The 21,564-nt window shown below is 44.6% G+C and overlaps 1 protein-coding gene and 1 long non-coding RNA gene across 3 annotated transcripts in view; one reads left to right on the top strand and one right to left on the bottom strand.

The window, feature by feature from the left end:
• The window catches only part of LOC141092273 (protein SPT2 homolog), an 87,784-nt gene that overhangs the window by 37,348 nt on the left and 28,872 nt on the right, over positions 1-21,564 (top strand). The window contains exons 2-3 of one of the 2 annotated variants that reach the window (XR_012232744.1): positions 3,217-3,541; positions 5,690-5,819. Coding sequence is in view for 1 of the 2 variants with exons in the window: in XM_073578264.1 (XP_073434365.1) it covers positions 5,781-5,819 (39 nt within the window). In the remaining variant the exon portion in view is untranslated. Of the gene's footprint in view, positions 1-3,216; positions 3,542-5,689; positions 5,820-21,564 lie in introns of those variants that run through there. The other variant, XM_073578264.1, reaches the window with a different exon arrangement.
• Positions 3,175-7,333, bottom strand: LOC141092274 (uncharacterized). Its single transcript, XR_012232746.1, has 4 exons — positions 7,166-7,333; positions 6,510-6,648; positions 4,348-5,903; positions 3,175-3,728 (listed from the first exon to the last, which is right to left on the bottom strand). It is a non-coding gene; the product is annotated as an uncharacterized lncRNA (long non-coding RNA).

The following is a 21,564-nucleotide window of genomic DNA, read 5'->3' as shown; positions in this document are numbered from 1 at the left end:
GACCTCAGTGCAGACTCTCACCTGCACACCTGGGACCTATTATGGTGGCCTCTCATTGGTTCTGGGGAGGCTTCTTATAGCCTCAGGAAGCTCCCATCCCCCGTCAGTTATACTTTCGCCCTTGGCATTGTGTGGTGACCCCTGAGTGTGTTTGTGCTGTGTTCTGGTTGCTTGATTCTCTGTGTACGACTCGGTCTGTTCTCTGGATATTGCTTTGGATTCTGCTTGGTACCTTCTACATCCGTTTGGTTTTGATCTCTGCTTGGCCCTGACTATCCGTTCTGTCTCATCCCTGGTACGTTACTGATATCTTGTGTATGACCCTTGGCTTTGTCTGACCTCCTGTCTGTTTATCCCTCCTGTACCTCGCTGGTCTGTACAGTGCATGACCTCTGCTTTGCCTGACTCTGAGTTCTCTAGCTTCTCTGAAAGCAGGACGCTAAGCCCCGCTCCCTTGCAGTCACATGACCGTTCACATGACCATAGGTCCTATGCCGGCTTGCTGAATTTCGGCATCCACAGGTCCTGTGCATCGGTATTTTCTGGCTGTACCTGACCCCGGTACCCCTACAGTGCGGGTGAGTCCCTGCTCAGTGGAGGCTGCACGCCGGCGCTGACAGGATGCTGACACTCAGGACACGCGCACTGGCTCAGTGAGCAAGTACAGTGCGGTGTTCCTGACAAATATATTGTTTTATCAGCAATACCAAACATTATAATTTATTATTTTAATATTTAGAACAAGGAAACTAGAATATGGCAAAAGTCTGGGCACCCTTGGAGATTTGTGTGCTTAGATAACTTTGTCAAGGTTTCAAACCTTAACTATCCTGTTAGGGTTATGGCTTGTTCACTATCATCAATAGGAAAGGCCAAACGATGCAAATTTCCCAGCTTTATAAAAACCCAGCCTCCTCTGACCGACCTTGTGCCTCAATAATGCAGCCATAGGATCTTCTAACAGCTGCCTAGCTCTCAAAAAATGAAAATGGTTGAGGTCCAAAAAGAAGGAGAAGGCTATAAGAAGATAGCAGATTTTCAAGTTGCTCTTTCATCAGTTTGAAATGTAATTAAGAAGCGTCAGTTAACAGGAACAGTGGGGGTCAAGATAAGGTCTGGATGACCAAGCAAAATTTCACTGAGAGCTGCCCATAGGATTGCTATAGAGGAAAATCAGGATGCCCGCTTGAATGCAAAAGACCTTCAGAAAGATTTAGCAGACTCGGAAGTTGTGGTACATTGTTCTAGTGTTCAGAGACACCGGCACTAATATGGCCTTCATGGAAGAGTCATCAGAAGAAAACCTCTCCACCATAAAATTCAGCATCAGAAGTATTCAAGAAAAACATCTAAACCAGCCTGATGCATTTTGGAAACAAGTCCTGTCGACTGATGAAGTTAAAATAGAACTCTTTGGCCACAATGACAAAATGTATGTGTGGAGAAAAAAAGACACGGAATTTCAGGAAAAGAACATGTCGCCAACCATTAAACATGGGGTTGGATCAATCATGCTTTGGGGTTGTGTTGCAGCCAATGGCACAGGGAACATTTCACGGGTAAAGGGAAGAATAGAGTCAATGAAATTTTAGCAAATTCTTGATGCAAACATAACACCATCTGTAAAAAAGCTGAAGGTAAAAAGAGGACTCTTATGTGATTTTTATTTTTATATTATTTTTACTTTTTTTTACTTAGTCCCTCTTTGGAACTTTCCCTTTTATCACACTGGTCGCTGTTATAAAGCATTGCAATGATTTACAGCTGTCAGGTCTGCACTGACACACAAGCTTGTTGTACCATGCGCTGAGCAAAGTGTAACAAGCCTGCTAGCCTGGTGACACGGGTCACCATGGCAAGGATCAGGACCTCACAGGGGCGCCGATCAGTGGGGAGAGAGAGCTTCCCTTTCCCTGCCCTCTATATGCTACGATCGATATCATTCGCAGCATTTAGGGAGTTAAATTGCTGAGATCAGTGCGGGCACCGCTCCTGGCAGTGAGAGCTGGGGGTCAGCTTTCATGTTATCTGAACACCTGGCGACGATCATGCAAAATCGCCATGACATGCCCTGCAAATCCAAGGTCAGGAAGGGGATAAAACTGTGAATTTGTGTGTTTTTTTTTTATTTGATATTTAGCACTTTGCCTTCAGTGTGGCAAATCACAGCCAACTTCGGCTTGTCCTGGTCCAAAAACTGGTGTGGATTACACACCCGCTCAAAAGTAGGCGTCCTGTGCAGTTTCTTGCATTCTCGAGGGGCAGGACCTGAACATTCCTATTGTACACACTTAGATGTGGGGAAGTGTGCTTGACGAGAAGCGGGAAACTTACATTATCCATTGAGGTCACTAGAAATGTGGAGAATTTGTGTAATTTTGTGATAAGTGTAGACTGGACGGTCACATCCTGGGATAGTTATTATGGGTTACTGCTGAACCTGGAGCGGCAGACATATCACCCAGTTCCCAGAATATCCTCATTGCTATGTACAGTGCATGTCATGATAATTCTCTACCATGTGGCGCCATACTGTGCCATTCTGTGCTGGGTATCACCAGCAGAGTCCTGCAGCTAGAGTATTCCACCCGTGTAGTCAGGGCGTTACTGCACTCCCAAGTTATTGGGTGACTGATGTAACTGTATTCTACTTTTGATGGGACAGATATACAATAGATTAGTGACTGATGGACATTAGGCCTCATGCGGAGATGGAAGTGAGTGATAATGTGAGTCAGCTGTGTATCCAACCCTCTGCCGCCTTGTAGGGCGCGGTCTCGGCTCCTGAGCCCGCTCCATGCACTCACAACCAACATCCGCTGTACATATACAGCTAAAGAAAATCCTCATAGCACACGTAGTAACAGAAAACCCAGAGTTCTAGTAACAACACAACCCCGTCCTCAGGAATAAGCAATGACAACATATAGGGAGGGCTGTAGGAAGGAGCCGGTGAGTTTACGTGTTACATCGTAACTGTGCAGACTACTAGAGGCCCAAAACCTTCTTACTCAGAAATTCATGTTTTATGTCACTGTGGACATCAATTCTTACAGATGTGTAATGTAGAGGATAAGTAATAGTATGTGAAACCCATGACAATGTGCAGTGTTACCACCTTTCTATAGATCACACACTGGTAATAAATACAGAAATACACGAGATACAGGATGATGATGTTCAATAATTAATCATTTTATTTTTCTCTCCTATCAGTATGTTTTGAGTTGTGGGAGGAAACCGGAGTACCCGGAGAAAACCCACACGGACACGGGGAGAACATACAAACTCTGTGCAGATGGAGTCCCAGATTTACACCGAAGACCACCGTGCTGCTCGCTAACAGCGCTAATCACTGCGCCACCGTGCCGTCCTGTAGTATGATGGTCCTACATCTCCAAGTAGCCTGCCAGCCAGATGAGAATGCAGGAGACTGATATGTAACAGAGAAGATAGAAGAACTCGGGGTTGGGATTCCTACAGACCCTGCCTCTTTCTTCAGACCACACCCAGGTCCACGCCTTCCTGAGCCAGTAGTCAGGTATTGGGGGAGGGGGCTGCGTTATATTTCCATTGCTGCGGCTGTTAATGCTCTTCCACCGCTTGCTCATGTAGGAGAAGCCACAGAACAGCCGCTGGTCCTCCGGGGTTACAGGTGGCTTCTGAGCTTCAGTGTCAGACATCACTTGGTGCAATTCAGTTTGTTTGTTGGTTTCCATAACTGGGATCTATAGAAGAAAGACAAATCAGTCTGGTTAATTCATTAGGTATTTAATCATATCCGTCCCCTCCCGAGGGCAGCTGTACAGATTGTGGATGAGCCGTGGTAACCGTGTGCAGATTGCCGATAAGCGCCATGATGCATCGGTACTTGCAGCTTGAGAACAAGTCAACTCCTGGTGCTGCCTGGCAATCTGCGGTATCCACATCTGCTACAGCTGCACCATAAAGCTGTGTTCACATGTTGCAACCACATTGGGTTCTTTTTACTCAGTGTCAACAATAATGCATACTTTTGTTGTTTTTCCCACAAAAATGTCCAGAGCATAATGGTTCTTTTTCGTAGAAAAAAATGCACAGTGTGAACGCAGCCTAACGTATCCAAATTAGTCACTAAGTGGCCTTCTGAAGAATTGGGGACAATAATTACACTTTTGAGAAATATGTAAAAGCCTGTCCATCCTGCCCCATACTGTAATTCCACCCATTTACCAGCAGGGGAGGATAAACACATTCTGGCCTACACTACGTAGGATTGTTGCTCATTATTTGAGTATTTCTTACACATATTATCACATTATACAGACGAGGAGGTGACATTATAATAAAATAGCGCTGTGCACTTACAGGTGTCATTGTAAATGGTGGACGGGACCTTCCCGCCTCTAATTCCTCCCAGTTTATGGGCGAGAAGAATGGATGTCCTTTTAGATTGCTGCAAAGAACCTGCCTCTTCTCTGGTGAATTACACAAGAGCTGCAAATATAGAAGAACCATTATTATATCACAAGTAATAATATAAATAATCTCAGGAAAAACAGCAGTAACAGAATTATTTTCTCACTTTCTTACAGAAAGATGAATTTCTTAAAACAACCATTGCTAGAAACAAATATGATAGGACAGGATAGTACAGGATAGGATAGTACAGGATAGGATAGTACAGGATAGGATGGTACAGGACGGGTTAGTACAGGATAGGATAGTACAGGATAAGATAGTACAGGACAGCATAGGATGGTACAGGATAAGATAGTACAGGATGGGATAGTACAGGATGGGATAGTACAGGATAGGATAGTACAGGATAGGATAGTATAGGATAGTACAGGACAGCATAGGATGGTACAGGATAGGATAGTACAGGATAGGGTAGTACAGGACAGCATAGGATGGTACAGGATAAGATAGTACAGGATAGGATGGTACAGGATGGGATAGTACAGGATGGGATAGTACAGGATAGGATAGGACAGGATAGGATAGTACAGGATAGGATAGTACAGGACAGCATAGGATGGTACAGGATAGGATAGTACAGGATAGGATGGTACAGGATAGGATAGTACAGGATAGGATAGTACAGGATAGGATAGTACAGGACAGCATAGGATGGTACAGGATAGGATGGTACAGGATAGGATAGTATAGGATAGTACAGGATAGGATAGTACAGGACAGCATAGGATGGTACAGGATAAGATAGTACAGGATAGGATAGTACAGGACAGGTTTGTACAGGACAGCATCGGATAATACAGGACAGCATAGGATGGTACAGGATAGGATGGTACAGGACGGGATTGTACAGGACAGCATCGGATAATACAGGACAGCATAGGATGGTACAGGATAGGATGGTACAGGACGGGATTGTACAGGATAGGACAGGACCGTACAGGATAGGATAGTACAGGATAGGCCATCAGTAGTCGATCAGTCTGGGGCCGATACCCAATAATCCTGATGATTAGCTGTGTGAAGAGGTTTTGGTGAGCATCGCAGCCTCTTTACTGTATAAACTGGCCTGTAGATAAGAACAGTGTACATATAGGAGAGGCTGTCCCGGGGCTCCAGCATTGTCCCCATTCCTTGTATTGGATAAAGCTGAAATACCCAACACAGTGGTGATGAAATGTACGGTGTATTATCAAATCTCCTGACTGGTCTATCCTTCCTATGTCTCCAGGTAGAAGTGTCCATTTACTCACTCTCTCTATGACATCCCTGAGCTGAGAATCTATGGTGTGCGGATAGCAAGGTTTATCTTTTGCCACTGAATGGGCAAGTCTTTGAGGACACTGACTAGAGTAAAACGGGTAAGAGCCTGTGGCCATTTGGAAGACTATGACCCCAAAAGCGAACAGGTCAACCATATTATTAAAGGGCTGTTGACGAAACATCTGTGGAAACATAAGATTAGAAGAGTAAGTTAGTACATTGTTCATCCTGGGAGAGAGAAAAGTACCACGGTCCATGTTTACTGGTAGTGTTTTTTCACACCTAAACCCCCATACATATGACATGTCGGCCAAAAGATAATTTGGTTGATAGCTACCTCTCAAGTCGAGAAGCCCCAGTACACAGTAAACTGTTTTTTTTTCTGTTTATTATGCTTTTCTTATACAGCGCTATCTTATTCCGCAGTGCTGTACATACAGTGCTTTCTCTATCACTATGTCTTTGAAGTGTGGGAGGAAACCGGAGAACCCGGAGGAAACCCACATAAACACAGTATTGTCCTTGGTGGGATTTGACCCCTGGTCTCCAGAGCTGCAAGACTGTAGTACTAACCACTGATCCACCATGCTGCCCTAGGCTTATCCTTCTGATATTGGCCAGTTCGGCTGACTTTAGTCTAATATATATGGGGGCCATTACACAGTCCATCTATTAGATAACATTAGTAAATGTGAGCGCTGTGGTGATAGATCTGTAATTCCACAAAGCTCCACATTAAATGAGAATTGCAGGTGGATAATAATAGATATTAGTAGTCAAATATTCACCTCAGGAGCCATATATCGAGGAGTGCCGCAAGCGTGTCTGATCTTCTGAGAGCCAAATACATTCATAGCAGCAAGGCCGAAATCAGCAATCTTAGCGTGTCCATCACCGTCCAGAAGAATGTTTTCTGGTTTTAAATCACTTAAAAAAAGAAAGAAAAATAGTTCTGTGAGTCAGATCATAAATCAGCTGTAGTGCTTGGGTTGCTGTGGGGGCTTCACAGGACCACTCACTATACACTGGGGGCAGATTCACTAATCCTATCTTGTGTAGACATATATCAGGATGTCTGAAAACGCGACAAATTCATCACAGTGTCTGTGTGACACATTAGGAGCATCTTCAGAGACTTTTGTCTGATGTTACACCACTATTGTTTTCATTACTTAGAACCAATAATTTTCACAAAAATCTGGTTACAGTTTAGTTGCACGTTGTGACATTGTAAGCCACATGGATTCCCATCAAACTATTCCCATTTCCATAAAAGCCTTGTTCCCTCTTCAAGTGAGCCCCAAAAGTGTCTAAAACATTTCATAAAGGTGGTACACGTCATGTTCACCAGAATTTTAGCCAAATAACACCACAATTCTGGCACTGTTAACTATTTCCCATAGTAAATCTTTCCCTACGTAGAAAACAAGAAATGACTTATTACCGGTGAATAATCCCCCGACTGTGGAGAAACTCTATTCCACTCAAGATTTCTGCTGCAAGGAACCTAAAAAGGAAGAAAAAACTCCTATCAGCATTAATTGTTCTACTGAACCACTAATAACTATGAGGGGAGACAGCGGCCACAGAAGTCACAGAGCGGCTGCTCTCTTACCTGGTCGTGCAGACATCTAGGGGGCCTCTGGAACCGATAAATGCAGCCAAATCGCCACCACTCAGATATTCCATGGCATAAAATACATAGTCCTGTGCGAGAGGAGGGAAGATGATGGTAAATAATGCAGATTTTATCCATCCTGATAACATTTACTATGATTCTGGGACCTATACTGTATATCCAGAAGACATGTCTGTGTCTGCACACATTGCAGAGGTGTCCAGGGTAAAACTAAGTCAAAATCCTCTAATAGCCATCAGTAATGGCGCCCAGGGCATACAGGCACACAGAGCAAGCAGCAGGTCCATTCATTTGCACAAACAAAGATTAAATTTGCAATCTAATGAAATCAAATGGACATGATGGGGAGAAAGGAGAGAATTTCTAGAAAGTGAAGAGTCTCTTACCGCTGTCTGGAATGTGCCATAGACATGTGTGATGAATCTGCTGTCTTCAGTAATTTCTAGGACATCTCTCTCTATGCGTATGTCTTTACAATTCTCCAACAATGTCCTCTTCTTAACCATCTTGACTGCCAGCTGAAGTCCGCTGGGTTGATGTGTTGCCAGCATCACCTTGCCAAAGCCGCCTTCTCCAAGCTTCCTGGTAAAGATGAAACTCTCCAGGGAAAGACAGGCAGTCACTTGCTCTGAAGGGCTGGTGGTCTGAGCACCGATTACACCTAGAACGGAAAACAGATATAAGAACTAACAATCTTACAGTCGTGCTCATGTATAATGCTACAATAAATTGGCAATTTTTTTAAATCTATCATGAACTATGAACTATGATGAACCTGGTTACCACCAAGTTCTGGATGGAGAGCCCCAAGTATAGAAAGTGGAGAGCTCTTATGTATGCGGCAAGATGTACGGGATAAGATTATGTCATTAGGTAACATTTTGTAAAATAAATGAACACTTTATATAAAGCATGGATGTAACCTGTGACTAAATGACTATAGACTTTACCTTCTGGAGGTTGATTGATGGATTTATCACTCTCACGTCTTCTCTTTGTGGTGGTCTCAGTGTCAGATGTCCTCTTTCTCTTAAGCTGTTCTCTACAACTTTGATTTTCAACTTGCTCATGATGTAAGTGAGAGCTCCTGGTTTTAGCTGATAAGCTAAACCATATTTCAGAGGTAACATCCTTTCCACTCTCAGATTCCACCATTCTTCCTCTCTTATTTGGGGTTTCATCTCCTTTCTCAGGAGATGTGTTCCCTCTTTTTTTCCCCTTTTTAAGGGCGTTTTTCTCTGGAGGATGTCCAGAAAATGATGTACAGGGATCATCTGTCTTCTCAACAGGTACGTCCTGCACAATGTCCTGAGAAGTTTCTCCTCTCTGGGAAAAATTCTCTTCCATGCATCTCCTTTTAGCACGCCTCTTATTCTTTTCACCACACTTCCTTTTTCGTCCCATGATAAGTTAATATCAATAATAACGAAATTGCTAAGTGCGCAAAAGTAGTCTTCACTCTCCAACCGATGAAGGTAAAGTAAGAACAGCGACATCGGAATCCTTAACCTAACAATCACCTAGTATTGTGACATCATCACCATTGTGACATCATCAGCCAGAGTGTAAGCGATGATGTCACAATACTAGGTGATTGCCAGAGTGTAAGCGATGATGTCACAATACTAGGTGATTGCCAGAGTGTAAGCGATGATGTCATCGGCTGCTGCAGGACTAAGTTTGCCATAATCAGACACCCTAGTATAAGAAAAGTTTAGCTTTTCATAGTAACATATTTAGCATATTTCAAGATCCTACTCAAGGTCCCTAAATGTTTTGCATCTAACTATTTAAAAAATTGTGAACACTAGAAAAAAACAAGAACTGATGCAGCAATAAATACAAAGATTAATAACCAAATACATAATGTTTTTTTATTCAGTGTGCAAAATTGCTGGACATGATCTCATTAAAATAATATATGAAGAAAAACATATGATAACAATCGGAGACTCAGGTCACCAGAGTACCAAGAATATTAGACAGGTGATTTTTATGTTATGGCTGATGGGTGCAAATCTGCAGTGATGCACATGAATGAAAATAGGAACAACTCCATATTGTGCCCCCACCGCCTCCATCCCACAGCCCTGTGTTGTGTAGAGGCCATAGTGACATTTTACCTACATACAACAGTGTATAAAGTCTCCACATTCTCCAGTGGATTTTATACTCACTGGCGTTTTGTCCACAGTGATATTTTACCCTGTAGGAGCCATAGGATGACGCAGTTGCATGACTTTATCTCTCTGTGGATGTAATGTTACTGTATTATTACTGCGAGGTAAAAAGTGAAAAGAAACTGTCCGGCGCTAGGAATCCGTTGGCTGCATTAGGAGATCAGCTGTATATAATGGATCTCCCAGGATATCCGACCATAACGGCAGTGCTGGACACTCTATAAGGTGTAGTCCACATACAGCATCTTCAGAGAAAAGAGTGTCAGTCACTCTGGAAGTGAAATGCTCGTATACATTATTTCTATGCAGCGGTAGATGGGACGTGCATGCAGGCAACATTATGTGGCACCCGATGTTTCGCACTGTGACTGACGCTTCTTCTGGCCCGACTCTATCATGACGTCAGTACAAATTGTGCTATTGCCGCATCTAATTTCCTTTGGTGTGGAATTTTCTAACCAGGTGGTTTTCCGATCACTAAAGCGGCTCCACACTGAAATATCTTTTTTTATTGTGATTGCGTTTCTAATTTAAAACCTGGATAATTGTCAATTATATGACAATTTTTATAAATGGCTGATTTTATAGCTGCGTATAAAGGACTGTGTTTAGAAAATCCGTTTGTTTTTTGTTTTATTCTTTCTTCATCTTTAGAATATGGCAGCTCAGGCCGGTTTCACATTTGCGCTTTATAGCGCAGCGACGGCCTGCGCACGGCCGCCACTAAGCTCCGCCCCCTGCCGGCTCCCTGCCCGCCCCATCTGGTCATCGCCGCCTACTAGCGCACATGGGCGCTTGCGATCTGCGCACCCTATCTTTAGCATAGGGTGCGCAGATCGTGCGCTGGCCGTGCGCTAGCAGGATTTTGCTGTGCACTGCGCACTTTTGAAGGTGCACCGAGCGCGCCGAAATGCAACATGCTGCGTTCGGCGCACACGGGAGCACTTTCAAAAGTGCGCAGCGCACGCCAAAATCCTGCCAGCGCATGATCTGCGCACCCTATGCTAAAGATAGGGTGCGCAGATCGCAAGTGCCCATGTGTGCTAGTAGGCGGCGATGACCGGATGGGGCGGGCACGGAGCCAGCAGGGGGCGGGGCTTAGCGGCGGCCGTGCGCAGGCCGTCACTGCGCTATAAAGCGCAAATGTGAAACCGGCCTCACTGGGGCTTCGTATCTTCAGAGGTTCTGTGACTTCATTTTTTTGAGTACCCTCTTTTTGTTAACTTTTCTTTTAATTCCATCTCCTGTTGCGTGAGGTTTTCCATAATATTATTTGTGCATCGTATACACAAGAATGGACTGTGTGGATTGGATTTTTTACATGTGGAGGATGGGCACTTTCTTACTGCAAAGAAAGAGTAGTTTTCTGTAGTTTTTAGTGATGATTCCATTGTTAATTATAGAGACTGAAATGTCTAAGAATTCTATGCTGATACCATTAACCTTTCTAGTAAATTTCATGTTAATTGTTTTAACCCCTTTCTGCCATATGACGTACTATTCCGTCCATGTGCCCTGTGACTTAATTCCCAGGGATGGGATAGTACGTCATAGCGATTAGCGGCACCCACGTGGTGAGCACCGCTGATCGCGGCCGGGTGTCAGCTGATTATCACAGCTGACACCCGGCACAATGTGTCAGGGGTGGTCACGGACCACCCCCGACTCGTTAACCCCTTGCACACCGCAATCAAACACGATCGCGGTGTGTCGGGGGTTAAAGGGAAGCATCTGCAGGGAGGGGGCTCCCTCCGTGCTTCCCTGAGGCCCCCCCACGGCAGCGCAATGTGCAGCGCTGCTGCGGGGGGACTCCTTCCCTGCAGGCCCCCGAATCCAACGTGGCGACGGGGGCCTTCGGGGGCCTGCAGGGAGCTGGCTTCCTCATGCCTGCAAAGCGCAGGCACGAGGAAGCCTGCTGCACTGCCTGTGACAGATCGCTGATCTGTCACAGTGATCTGTGATGTGACAGATCAGCGATCTGTTACAGGACAGTGATGTCCCACCTGGGACAGGGTAATAAAGTTAAAAAAAAGGGTTAAAATAATTTTAAAAAAATCGCCAAATAAATTAGAAAAAAAAAAAAAAATTCTCCCAATAAATTCATTTTTTGGAAATAACAAAAAACAATAAAAGTACACATATTAGGTATCGTCGCGTCCGTAACGACCTGCCCTATAAAACTGTCCCATTAGTTAATCCCTTTAGCCCAACCCCTTAAAAAATAAAAATAAAAAACGAAGCAAAAAATAATGATTTATTATCATACCACCAAACAAAAAGTGCAATAACGAGCGATCAAAAAGACGCATATAAATATCCATGGTACCGCTGAAAATGTCACCTTGTCCTGCAAAAAACGAGCCACCATACAGCATCATCAGCGAAAAAATAAAAAAGATAGCTCGCAGAATAAAGCGATGCAAAAATAATTATTTTTTATATAAAATAGTTTTCATTGCATAAAACCGACAAAACATAAAAAAGACCTAAATGAGGTATCGCTGTAACCGTACTGACCCGAACAATAAAACCGCTTTATCAATTTTATCGCACGCGGAACGGTGTAAACGCACCCCCCAAAAGAAATTCATCAAACGCTGGTTTTTGTTCATTCTGCGTCCCAAAAATCAGAATAAAAAGCGATCAAAAAATGTCACGTGCCTGAAAGTGGTACCAATAAAAATGTCAAATCGTCCCGCAAAAAATAAGACCTCACATGACTCGGTGGGTCAAAATACGGAAAAATTATAGCTCTCAATATGTGGTGATGCAAAAACTATTTTTACAATAAAAAGCGTCTTTTAGCGTGCGACAGCCGCCAAAAATAAAAACCGCCATAAATAGTAAATCAAACCCCCCGTTATCACCCCCTTAGTTAGGGAAAAATAATAAAATTAAAAGAAAATATATTTATTTCCATTTTCCCATTAGGGTTAGGGCTAGGGTTAGGGCTAGGGTTAGGGCTGAGATTAGGGTTAGGGGTGTGTTGGGGTTAGGATTGGAGTTAGAATCGGGGGTTTCCACTGTTTGGGCACATCAGGTGCTCTCCAAATGCAACATGGCGTCTGATCTCAATTCCAGCCAATTCTGAGTTGAAAATGTCAAATGGTGGTCCTTCCCTTCCAAGCTCTGCCATGCGCCCAAACCGTGTTTTACCCCCACATATGGGGTATCAGCCTACTCAGGACAAATTGCAAAACAACTTTTGGGGTCCAATTTCTCCTGTTACCCTTAGGAAAATAAAAAATTTGGGGCAAAAATATCATTTTTGTGGAAAAAAATGATTCTTTTATTTTCACGCCCGGGCGTTATAAACTTCTGTGAAGCACTTGGGGGTTCAAAGTGCTCACCACACATCTAGATAAGTTCCGTGGGGGGTCTAGTTTCCAAAATGGGGTCACTTGTGGGGAGTTTCAATAGTTTAGGTACATCAGGAGCTCTCCAAACGCACATGACACCCGCAGACCATTCCATCAAAGTCTGCATTCCAAAACGTCACTACTTCCCTTCCGAGACCCAACGTGTGCCCATACAGTAGTTTTCTCCCACATATGGGGTATCAGCGTACTCAGGACAAATTGGACAACAACTTTTGGGGTCCAATTTCTCCTGTTAGCCTTGGAAAAATAAAAAAATTGGGGACTAATTGATCATGTTTGTGGAAAAAATACGATTTTTTTATTTTTATGCCCGGGCATTATAAACTTCTGTGAAGCCCTTGGGGGTTCAAAGTGCTCACCACACATCTAGATAAGTTCCTTAGGGGGCCTAGTTTCCAAAATGGGGTCACTTGTGGGGGGTTTCCACTGTTTAGGTACATCAGGCACTCTCCAAAAGCAACATGACACCCGCAGACCATTCCATCAAAGTCTGCATTCCAAAACGTCACTACTTCCCTTCCGAGATCCGACGTGTGCCCATACAGTAGTTTTCTCCCACATATGGGGTGTCCGCGTACTCAGAACAAATTGGACAACAACTTTTGGGGTCCAATTTCTCCTGTTACCCTTGGGAAAATAAAAAAAAATGGGGACTAAAAGATCATGTTTGTGGAAAAAATATGATTTTTTTATTTTCATGCCCGGTCGTTATAAACGTCTGTGAAGCACTGGGGGGTTCAAAGTGCTCACCACACAACTAGATAAGTTCCTTAGGGGGTCTAGTTTCCAAAATGGGGTCACTTGTGGGGGGTTTCCACTGTTTAGGTACATCAGGGGCTCTCCAAAAGCAACATGACACCCGCACACCATTCCATCAAAGTCTGCATTCCAAAACATCACTACTTCCCTTTCGAGACCCGACGTGTGCCCATACAGTAGTTTTCTCGCACATATGGGGTGTCAGCGTACTCAGGACAAATTGGACAACAACTTTTGGGGTCCAATTTCTCCTTGTACCCTTGGGAAAATAAAAGAAAATGGGAACTAAAAGATCATGTTTATGGAAAAAATACTTTTTTTTATTTTCACGCCCGGGCGTTATAAACTTCTGTGAAGCTCTTGGGGGTTCAAAGTTCTCACCACACATCTAGATAAGTTCCTTGGGGGGTCTAGTTTCCAAAATGGTGTCATTTGTGGGGGTTTCCACTGTTTGGTACATCAGGGGTTTTCCAATCGCAACATGGTGTCCGATCTCAATTCCAGCCAAAAACGTCAATTTTTCGCTGCTTCCCTTCCGAGCTCTGCCATGCGCCCAAATAGTGGTTTACCCCCACATGTGGGGTATCAGCATACTCAGGACAAATTGCAAAATAACTTATAGGTCCTGTTACCCTTGGGAAATTAAAAATTGGGGGTGAAAAGATCATTTTTGTGGAAAAAATATGATTTTTTAATTGTACCGCTGTACGTTATAAACTTCTGTGAAGCCCTTGTGGGTTCAAAGTTCTCACCACATATCTAGATAAGTTCCTTTGGGGGTCTAGTTTCCAAAATGGGGTCATTTGTGGGGGGTTTCCACTGTTTAGGTACATCAGGGGCTCCCCACACGTGACATGGCGTCCGATCTGAATTCCTGCCAATTTTGCATTGAAAAAGTCAAACAACGCTCCTTCCCTTCTGAGCTCAGCCATGCGCCGAAACAGTGGTTCCCCCCACATATCAGGTATCAGCGTACTCAGGACAAATTGCACAATAAATTTTGCAGTCCAATTTCTCCTGTTACCCTTGGTAAAATAAAAAAAATGAACCTGAAGTATTTTTTTTGTGAAAAAAAGTTAAATGTTTATTTTTTTTTTAAATATTCAAAAAATTCCTGTGACGCACCTAAAGGGTTAATAAACTTCTTGAATGTGGTTTTGAGCACCTTAAGGGGTGCAGTTTTTAGAATGGTGTCACTTTTGGGTATTTTCTCTCATATAGACCCCCCAAAGTGGCTTCAAATGTGATGTGGTCCGTAAAAATAAAATGGTGTTGCAAAAATAAGAAATCGCTGGTCAATTTTTAACCCTTATAACTTCCTAACAAAAAAAACTTTTGGTTCCAAAATTGTGCTGATGTAAAGTAAACCTGTTGGAAATGTTACTTATCAAGTTTTTTGTGTGCTGTATCTCTGTGATTTAAGGGCATAAAAATTCAAAGTTGGAAAATTGTGAATTTTAAAAATTTTCGCCAAATTTCCATTTTTTTCACAAATAAACACAAGTTATTTGAATGAAATTTTACCACTAACATGAAGTACAATATGTCAGGAGAAAACAATGTCAGAATCACCAGGATCCATGGAAGCGTTTCAGAGTTATTACCTCATAAAGGGACAGTGGTCAGAATTGTAAAAATTGACCCGGTCAAGAACGTGCAAACCACCCTTGGGGCTTAAGGGGTTAAGTTACAATTTTTATCCTTTTTGTCATATCCCTGTTTATTATCCTTATGTTGTGCAGACTTTTTTCCATCCGTATGGCTTCTGTGTTATTATTCAGCAGTAAATAAACTTTACAAGACCAATGTGTCCTTAAAAATTGGATGTAAAACATATGATATACTGATTTTTTTTTGAACACCCATAGGCTTCAGTAGGTGAGTCTCATCGGAAAAACCGAAGAGAGTGGTGTTATCTGAACAGCTCAATAGAATAACATTGATCCGAGCGCTGTCCGTGTGAGGTCTGTTGAGACCGGGGGGAGCCCGGCTGATCGCGGCCGGGTGTCAGCTGATTCTCGCAACTGACACCCAGTACTAAGTGCCAGGAGCGGTCACGGACCGCTTCCGGCACTTTATCCCCCGGAACACTGCGATTAAACATGATCGCAGTGTTCCAGAGCCGGCAGAGGGGCTTACAGCTTACAGCTCCTCTGCCTTTGGATCGGAGACACCGCGGCATAACACGGGTTCCCGATCGCTGCCATGGAGACCCATTATTGTGACATCGGCGGCTATGCCCGCCGATGCCCCCCCAGCAGTAGCGCACGCCGCAGCGTCTCCTTACCTACGCGCCCCCGTCCAGGCGCGCGCCCGTCCTGCGTTCCTCCTCACAGCAGCTCCTAGTACCCGCTCCCTGTCGCGCACGCGCCCCCTCCCGCTCTCTCCCTCCAGTGGTGGGCGGCGCTGAGGGGCAGGACAGGGGGACGCACTTCCGGGTGCTAGGATACTTCAGGCGTCCTCGCTGTGAGGAGGACGCCTGATGATCGTGTAGTCTCCTGCACCCTCTGGCCGCTACAGTCCTCTGTAGTTCCTCTTGCCCATGCTCTGCTTCCCTGCCGTGCCCTGTGTTACATGCCTCAGTAGTCCCTCTTGCCCATGCTCTGCCTCCCTGCCGTGCCCTGTGTTACATGCCTCAGTAGTCCCTCTTGCCCATGCTCTGCCTCCCTGCCGTGCCCTGTGTTACATGCCTCTGTAGTTCCTCTTGTCCATGCTCTGCCTCCCTGCCGTGCCCTGTGTTACATGCCTCTGTAGTTCCTCTTGTCCACGTTCTGTCTCACGGCCTTGAACTGTGTCTCATTCCTCTGTCCGTCAGTCCCGGGCCCGTATCTAAGCCAACCTCCTTCCTAGTCCTTATTTGTCCGTGGAGCCGTCCCTCTTGGTTCCGGCTGTCGCGCTTCCGTCCCCTGTGGTCCTGCCCCAAACGATCCCTGTATAGGGGTCGGTCTTCACCTGGAGTGCTCGGCCCAGGGATCCGCGATCCAGAGGGTCCACTCTCCGACGTAGCTCTTACCTAAAACGTCACAATTATCATTATGAGGACATCCGAGTCTCCAGGCCGGAGAGACTTCCTGTCATGCGCAGTGCATGTCAGGAAGTCTCACAGGTCAGTGTACAGAAGCTGCAGCGCTGACAGCTTCTATAGCATGCAGATCTGCATGCTATAGAAGCAACGTCTTAACAAAATGAGTGTCCCATAGTGGGACAAAATGTATAAGTAAGAATGAAATTAAAAAAAAAATTTTTTAATAATTGTAAAATTATTTTAAAAAATAATAAAAAAATTAAATATTCTATAATTAAATCAATATTTGAATAAAAATATCTAAACAATAAAAGTACACATTTAGTATCGCCGCGTCAGTAATGACTCGACCTATAAAACTGTCCCACTAGTTAACTCCTTTAGTGAATACCATTAAAAAAAAGCAAGGCAAAAAAACAATGCTTTATTATCATAACACGGAACAAAAAGTGGAATTACCTAAGACCTCGCCCTATCCTGGATCTCCTCATACCTTTCAAACCACACATTCAGCATCTCCCACTCCCACACTACCTCCTCATCCCACCCTCTCTCTGTTGGAGTCCCCCAAGGCTCTATTCTAGGACCCCTACTCTTCTCAATTTATACCCTTGGCCTGGGTCAACTCATAAAGTCCCATGGATTCCAGTACCACCTTTATGCTGACGACACTCAGATCTACCTCTCTGGCCCAGACGTCACCTCTCTGCTGCCCAGAATCCCGGACTGTCTATCAGCCGTATCCTCCTTCTCCTCTCGCTTCCTCAAGCTCATTGTGGACAAATCTGAACTCATCATCTTTCCTCCATCTCACAGATCTTCCTTACCTGACCTATCTATCACAGTTAATGACATCACGCTTTCCCCAGTATCGGAAGTCCGCTGCCTCGGAGTAACCCTTGACTCTGCCCTGTCCTTCAAACCGCACATCCAAGCCCTTTCTACCTCCTGTCGCCTCCAGCTCAAAAATATTTCCAGAATCCATCCTTTCCTCAACCCTCATTCTACTAAAATGCTTGTGCATGCCCTCATCATCTCCCACCTTGACTACGTCAACATCCTTTTCTATGGTCTCCCTGCTAACCCCCTCGCACCTCTCCAGTCCATCCTTAACTCTGCTGCCTGTCTAATTCATCTCTCTCCTTGCTACTCCTCTGCTTCTCCCCTCTGCAAATCTCTTCACTGGCTTCCATTCCCTCAGCGTATCCAGTTCAAATTACTAATACTAACCTACAAGGCCATCTATAACCTGCCTCCTCCTTATGTCTCTGAACTAATCTCCCGATACCTTCCCTCACGTAATCTCCGGTCATCCCAAGACCTCCTTCTCTCCTCCACATTTATTCGTTCCTCACCCAACCGCCTCCAAGACTTCTCCCGAATAGCCCACATCCTCTGGAATTATTTGCCCCAACATGTCCGACTATAAACCACATTCGGATCCTTCAGACGAAACCCGAAAACCCACCTCTTCAAGAAAGCCTACAGCCTGCAATGACCCCGCTGCCTCCTCACCACTACCGGAGATTTCACCTCAACCAACACCGGAAGTGCTGCAACCCATCAACCTGCTGTCTCCTTCCCCTCCATCCTGTAGCATGTAAGCCCGAAAGGGCAGGGTCCCCTTTGTATCAGTCTGTTATTGTTAGTTTGTTTACTGTAAGTGATATCTGTAATTTGTATGTAACCCCTTCTTATGTACAGCACCATGGAATCAATGGTGCTATATAAATAAATAATAATAATAACATGCTATCGAAAAGACGGATATAAATAAACGAGATACCGCTGAAAACGTCATCTTGTCCCGCAAAAAACAAGCCGCCTTACAGCATCATCAACGAAAAAATAAAGTTATAGCTCGCAGAATAAAGTGATGCAAAAATAAAAGTGTAAACGCCCCCCCACAAAAGAAATTCATGAATAGCTGGTTTTTGTTCATTCTGCCTCCCGAAAATCAGAATAAAAAGTGATCAAAAAATGTCATGTGCCCAAAAATGGAACCAATAAAAACGTCAACAAGTCCTCACATGACTCTGTGGGCCAGAATATGGAACAATTTATAACTCTCAAAATGTGGCGGTGCAAAAAGTATTAAGTTACGTACCGGTAACGGTATTTTTCGGAAGCCCATGACAGCACCACGAGAGAGGGGATCCGCCCTTCGGGAACAGGAAACCTACAGATACAAAAGGGCGGCACCTCTCCCACGCATCAGTTGGATTACAGAGCTTGAGAGGCTACCATGGTTAGTACACCGCATATACACAATATATACAACTTATCTATCCTATTTACAATTCTTTAAACCATCTCCCACATAAGGTGAACTTGCGAAAACAATCCTCTAAAGGGGTGCACCCTTATACGTGAACAAGGGAGGGAACTAAGGGTGCTGTCATGGGCTTCCGAAAAATACCGTTACCGGTACGTAACTTAATACTTTATTCGGACTCCCATGACAGCACCACGAGAGAATTACAGAGATGTAAACTAATTTAGGGAGGGACTACAGCCTGCAGCACCCTTAGCCCGAAGGTGAGATCTGAGGAGGCATCCATGTCTAACCGAGAGTGGTTAAAAAAGGTGGAAGGAGATGACCAGGTGGCCGCCTTACATATCTGGTCAATTGATACTCCCGATCTCTCTGCCCAGGATGATGCCATGACACGAGTGGAATGCGCCCTCAGGTTCTGTGGAGCCGGACCGCCACCTGCTGTGTAGGCAAGAGAGATAGCCTCCTTAATCCACCTCGCTAACGTGCGCTTTGACACTCTATACCCTTTCCTGGGACCTTGGAACGATAAAAATAATGCGTTCTCCTTCCTCCAAGGATCTGTGGCTGCTAAATATTTAAGTAGGCATCTCTTAACATCTAGAGCCTGAAGTTTTTGTTCTTTAGGATTGGTTGGATTAGGGAGGAAGGAAGGCAGAACTATTTCTTGTGTCCTATGAAAATGAGATGCTACCTTGGGAAGGTATGCCGGGTCTGGCCTTAGGATTACTCTATCCTGTAAGAAGGCAATCTGGAAAGTGCCTGTATGTCGCCTATTCTACGTGCAGATGTTATTGCTACCAAAAAGGCTGTCTTAAGTGATATCATTTTTAGTGAAGCAGAATCCAGAGGTTCAAACGGTTTCTCTGTCATGGCTGTCAGGACTAAATTTAAGTCCCAAGGTATACACCTATCTTTGAGTATGGGTCTCGATCTGGTAACTGCCTTAATGAATCTCGCCACCCAATGGTTACCGGCAATGTCGCATGCAAATAGAGCCCCTAAAGCTGAAACCTGTACTTTCAATGTACTAGTGGAAAGGCCCAACTCGAGACCCCTCTGGAGGAATTCTAGAATCTGTTTTACAGTCTATTCCATCCCTGATATTAAACTCACAGGTGGACAGGAATCGCCTCCAGGTTCTAGCATAGATACCTGTGGTGGTTTGTTTCCTACTTTTCAGGAGTGTATCGATTACATTTTTTGAGAAACCTCTATCCCTCAATAGCGTCCTCTCAAACACCATGCCGTCAAACAGAGTCCTGCTACTTGTGGGTGGTTGACTGGCCCCTGGTAGAGGAGATCTGGAAGGTTCGGCACTACCCAAGGATCGCTTACTGACATGGTCCTCAACCATGCAAACCAGGTCCTTCTGGGCCAGAATGGGGCAATCAATATGACTCTTGCCCCATCTTCCCTGATCTTCCTCACTACCAGAGGTAGAAGGTTCAAAGGTGGAAAAGCATAAGCCAGCGAGAAGTCCCATTTTATTAGGAGGGCGTCCACGGCCAGTGGATTTTCCCTGGGATTTAGGGAACAGAAAGTTTTTTCCTTCCTGTTTTCTTTGGTGGCAAAGAGGTCCACCTCCGGTTGACCCCATTTGTGGACAATCTGGTTGTAGATGTCTGAGTTTAAAGCCCATTCTCCCTGCTTTAGGGCCCTGCGGCTTAGAAAGTCTGCCTTCATGTTGTCTTTTCTGCTGATGTTGAGCGCGGTTAAAGATAGAAAATTTTTCTCTGCTATCTGAAGGAGACGTTCCGTTATCCGCATCAGGGCGTTGGAGCGGGTTCCACCTTGGTGGTTGACATAGGCTATTGTTATGATTGAGTCACCGTAGGAGGCAGACACAAAAATAGAAGCTACGTCCAGAAAACCAGAGAAGTTGGCAGACCCCTGAACCTATCAACACAACTAGCAGTAGCCGTGGGGGGTTCCTACGATGCCCTAGACCCCTCGATCACAGCCGGAGCGCTAAATAGCCTAAAGACAGAAAAGGAAATCTAAACTGCCCCAGAGCAGACCCCAAAGCAAAAGGCAGCCCCCAACATATAATGACGGTGAAGCAAGATGAAAAAACACTCACACAGATAGAAAGATAGGCTGAGCAAACGATGGGGCCCAAGCTAGCTAAACAGTACAGGAAAGGAAGGTTGCTGTCTGCAATCTGCCAAAACCCTATCAAAGACATAAGCCAACAAGCTGATATGAAAAAGACCCTGAAGCAGCTAGGCTTCAAAAACTAAATCAGCACTCAGGTATTTTCAGAAGACAGAGCTAAAGGAATTCAGCACACCCCAGCAGGGAATGGCAGAAATCCAGAAAAACAAAGCAAAACAAAGTCTAAGCACAAATGCAAAAAGCCGAGCAGAAAACTTAGCTTTAGAGGAGCAGGAATTCAGACTGGTCTCCAAGGATCCCACAGAGAAATCACCCGCAGGGCAGAAGGGCGTCGGCAGCCTTATATCCAGTCAGTGACTCCACTCAGCCAGTCATCATCATCAGACTCAGGTGTTTGATAATCAAGCTCACTACCTTTCTTTACCAGAAGAGGGAGTTCCTCGGGCCTCAGTAGTGAAGGGGAAAAT

This window comes from Dendrobates tinctorius, unplaced genomic scaffold, assembly GCF_039654945.1.
Source record: "Dendrobates tinctorius isolate UK_male_01 unplaced genomic scaffold, ASM3965494v1 ptg000059l, whole genome shotgun sequence".
Lineage (NCBI taxonomy): Eukaryota > Metazoa > Chordata > Amphibia > Anura > Dendrobatidae > Dendrobates > Dendrobates tinctorius.
Note: the sequence above shows the minus strand (reverse complement) of the source record. Positions and strands in the feature narration are given on the sequence as shown.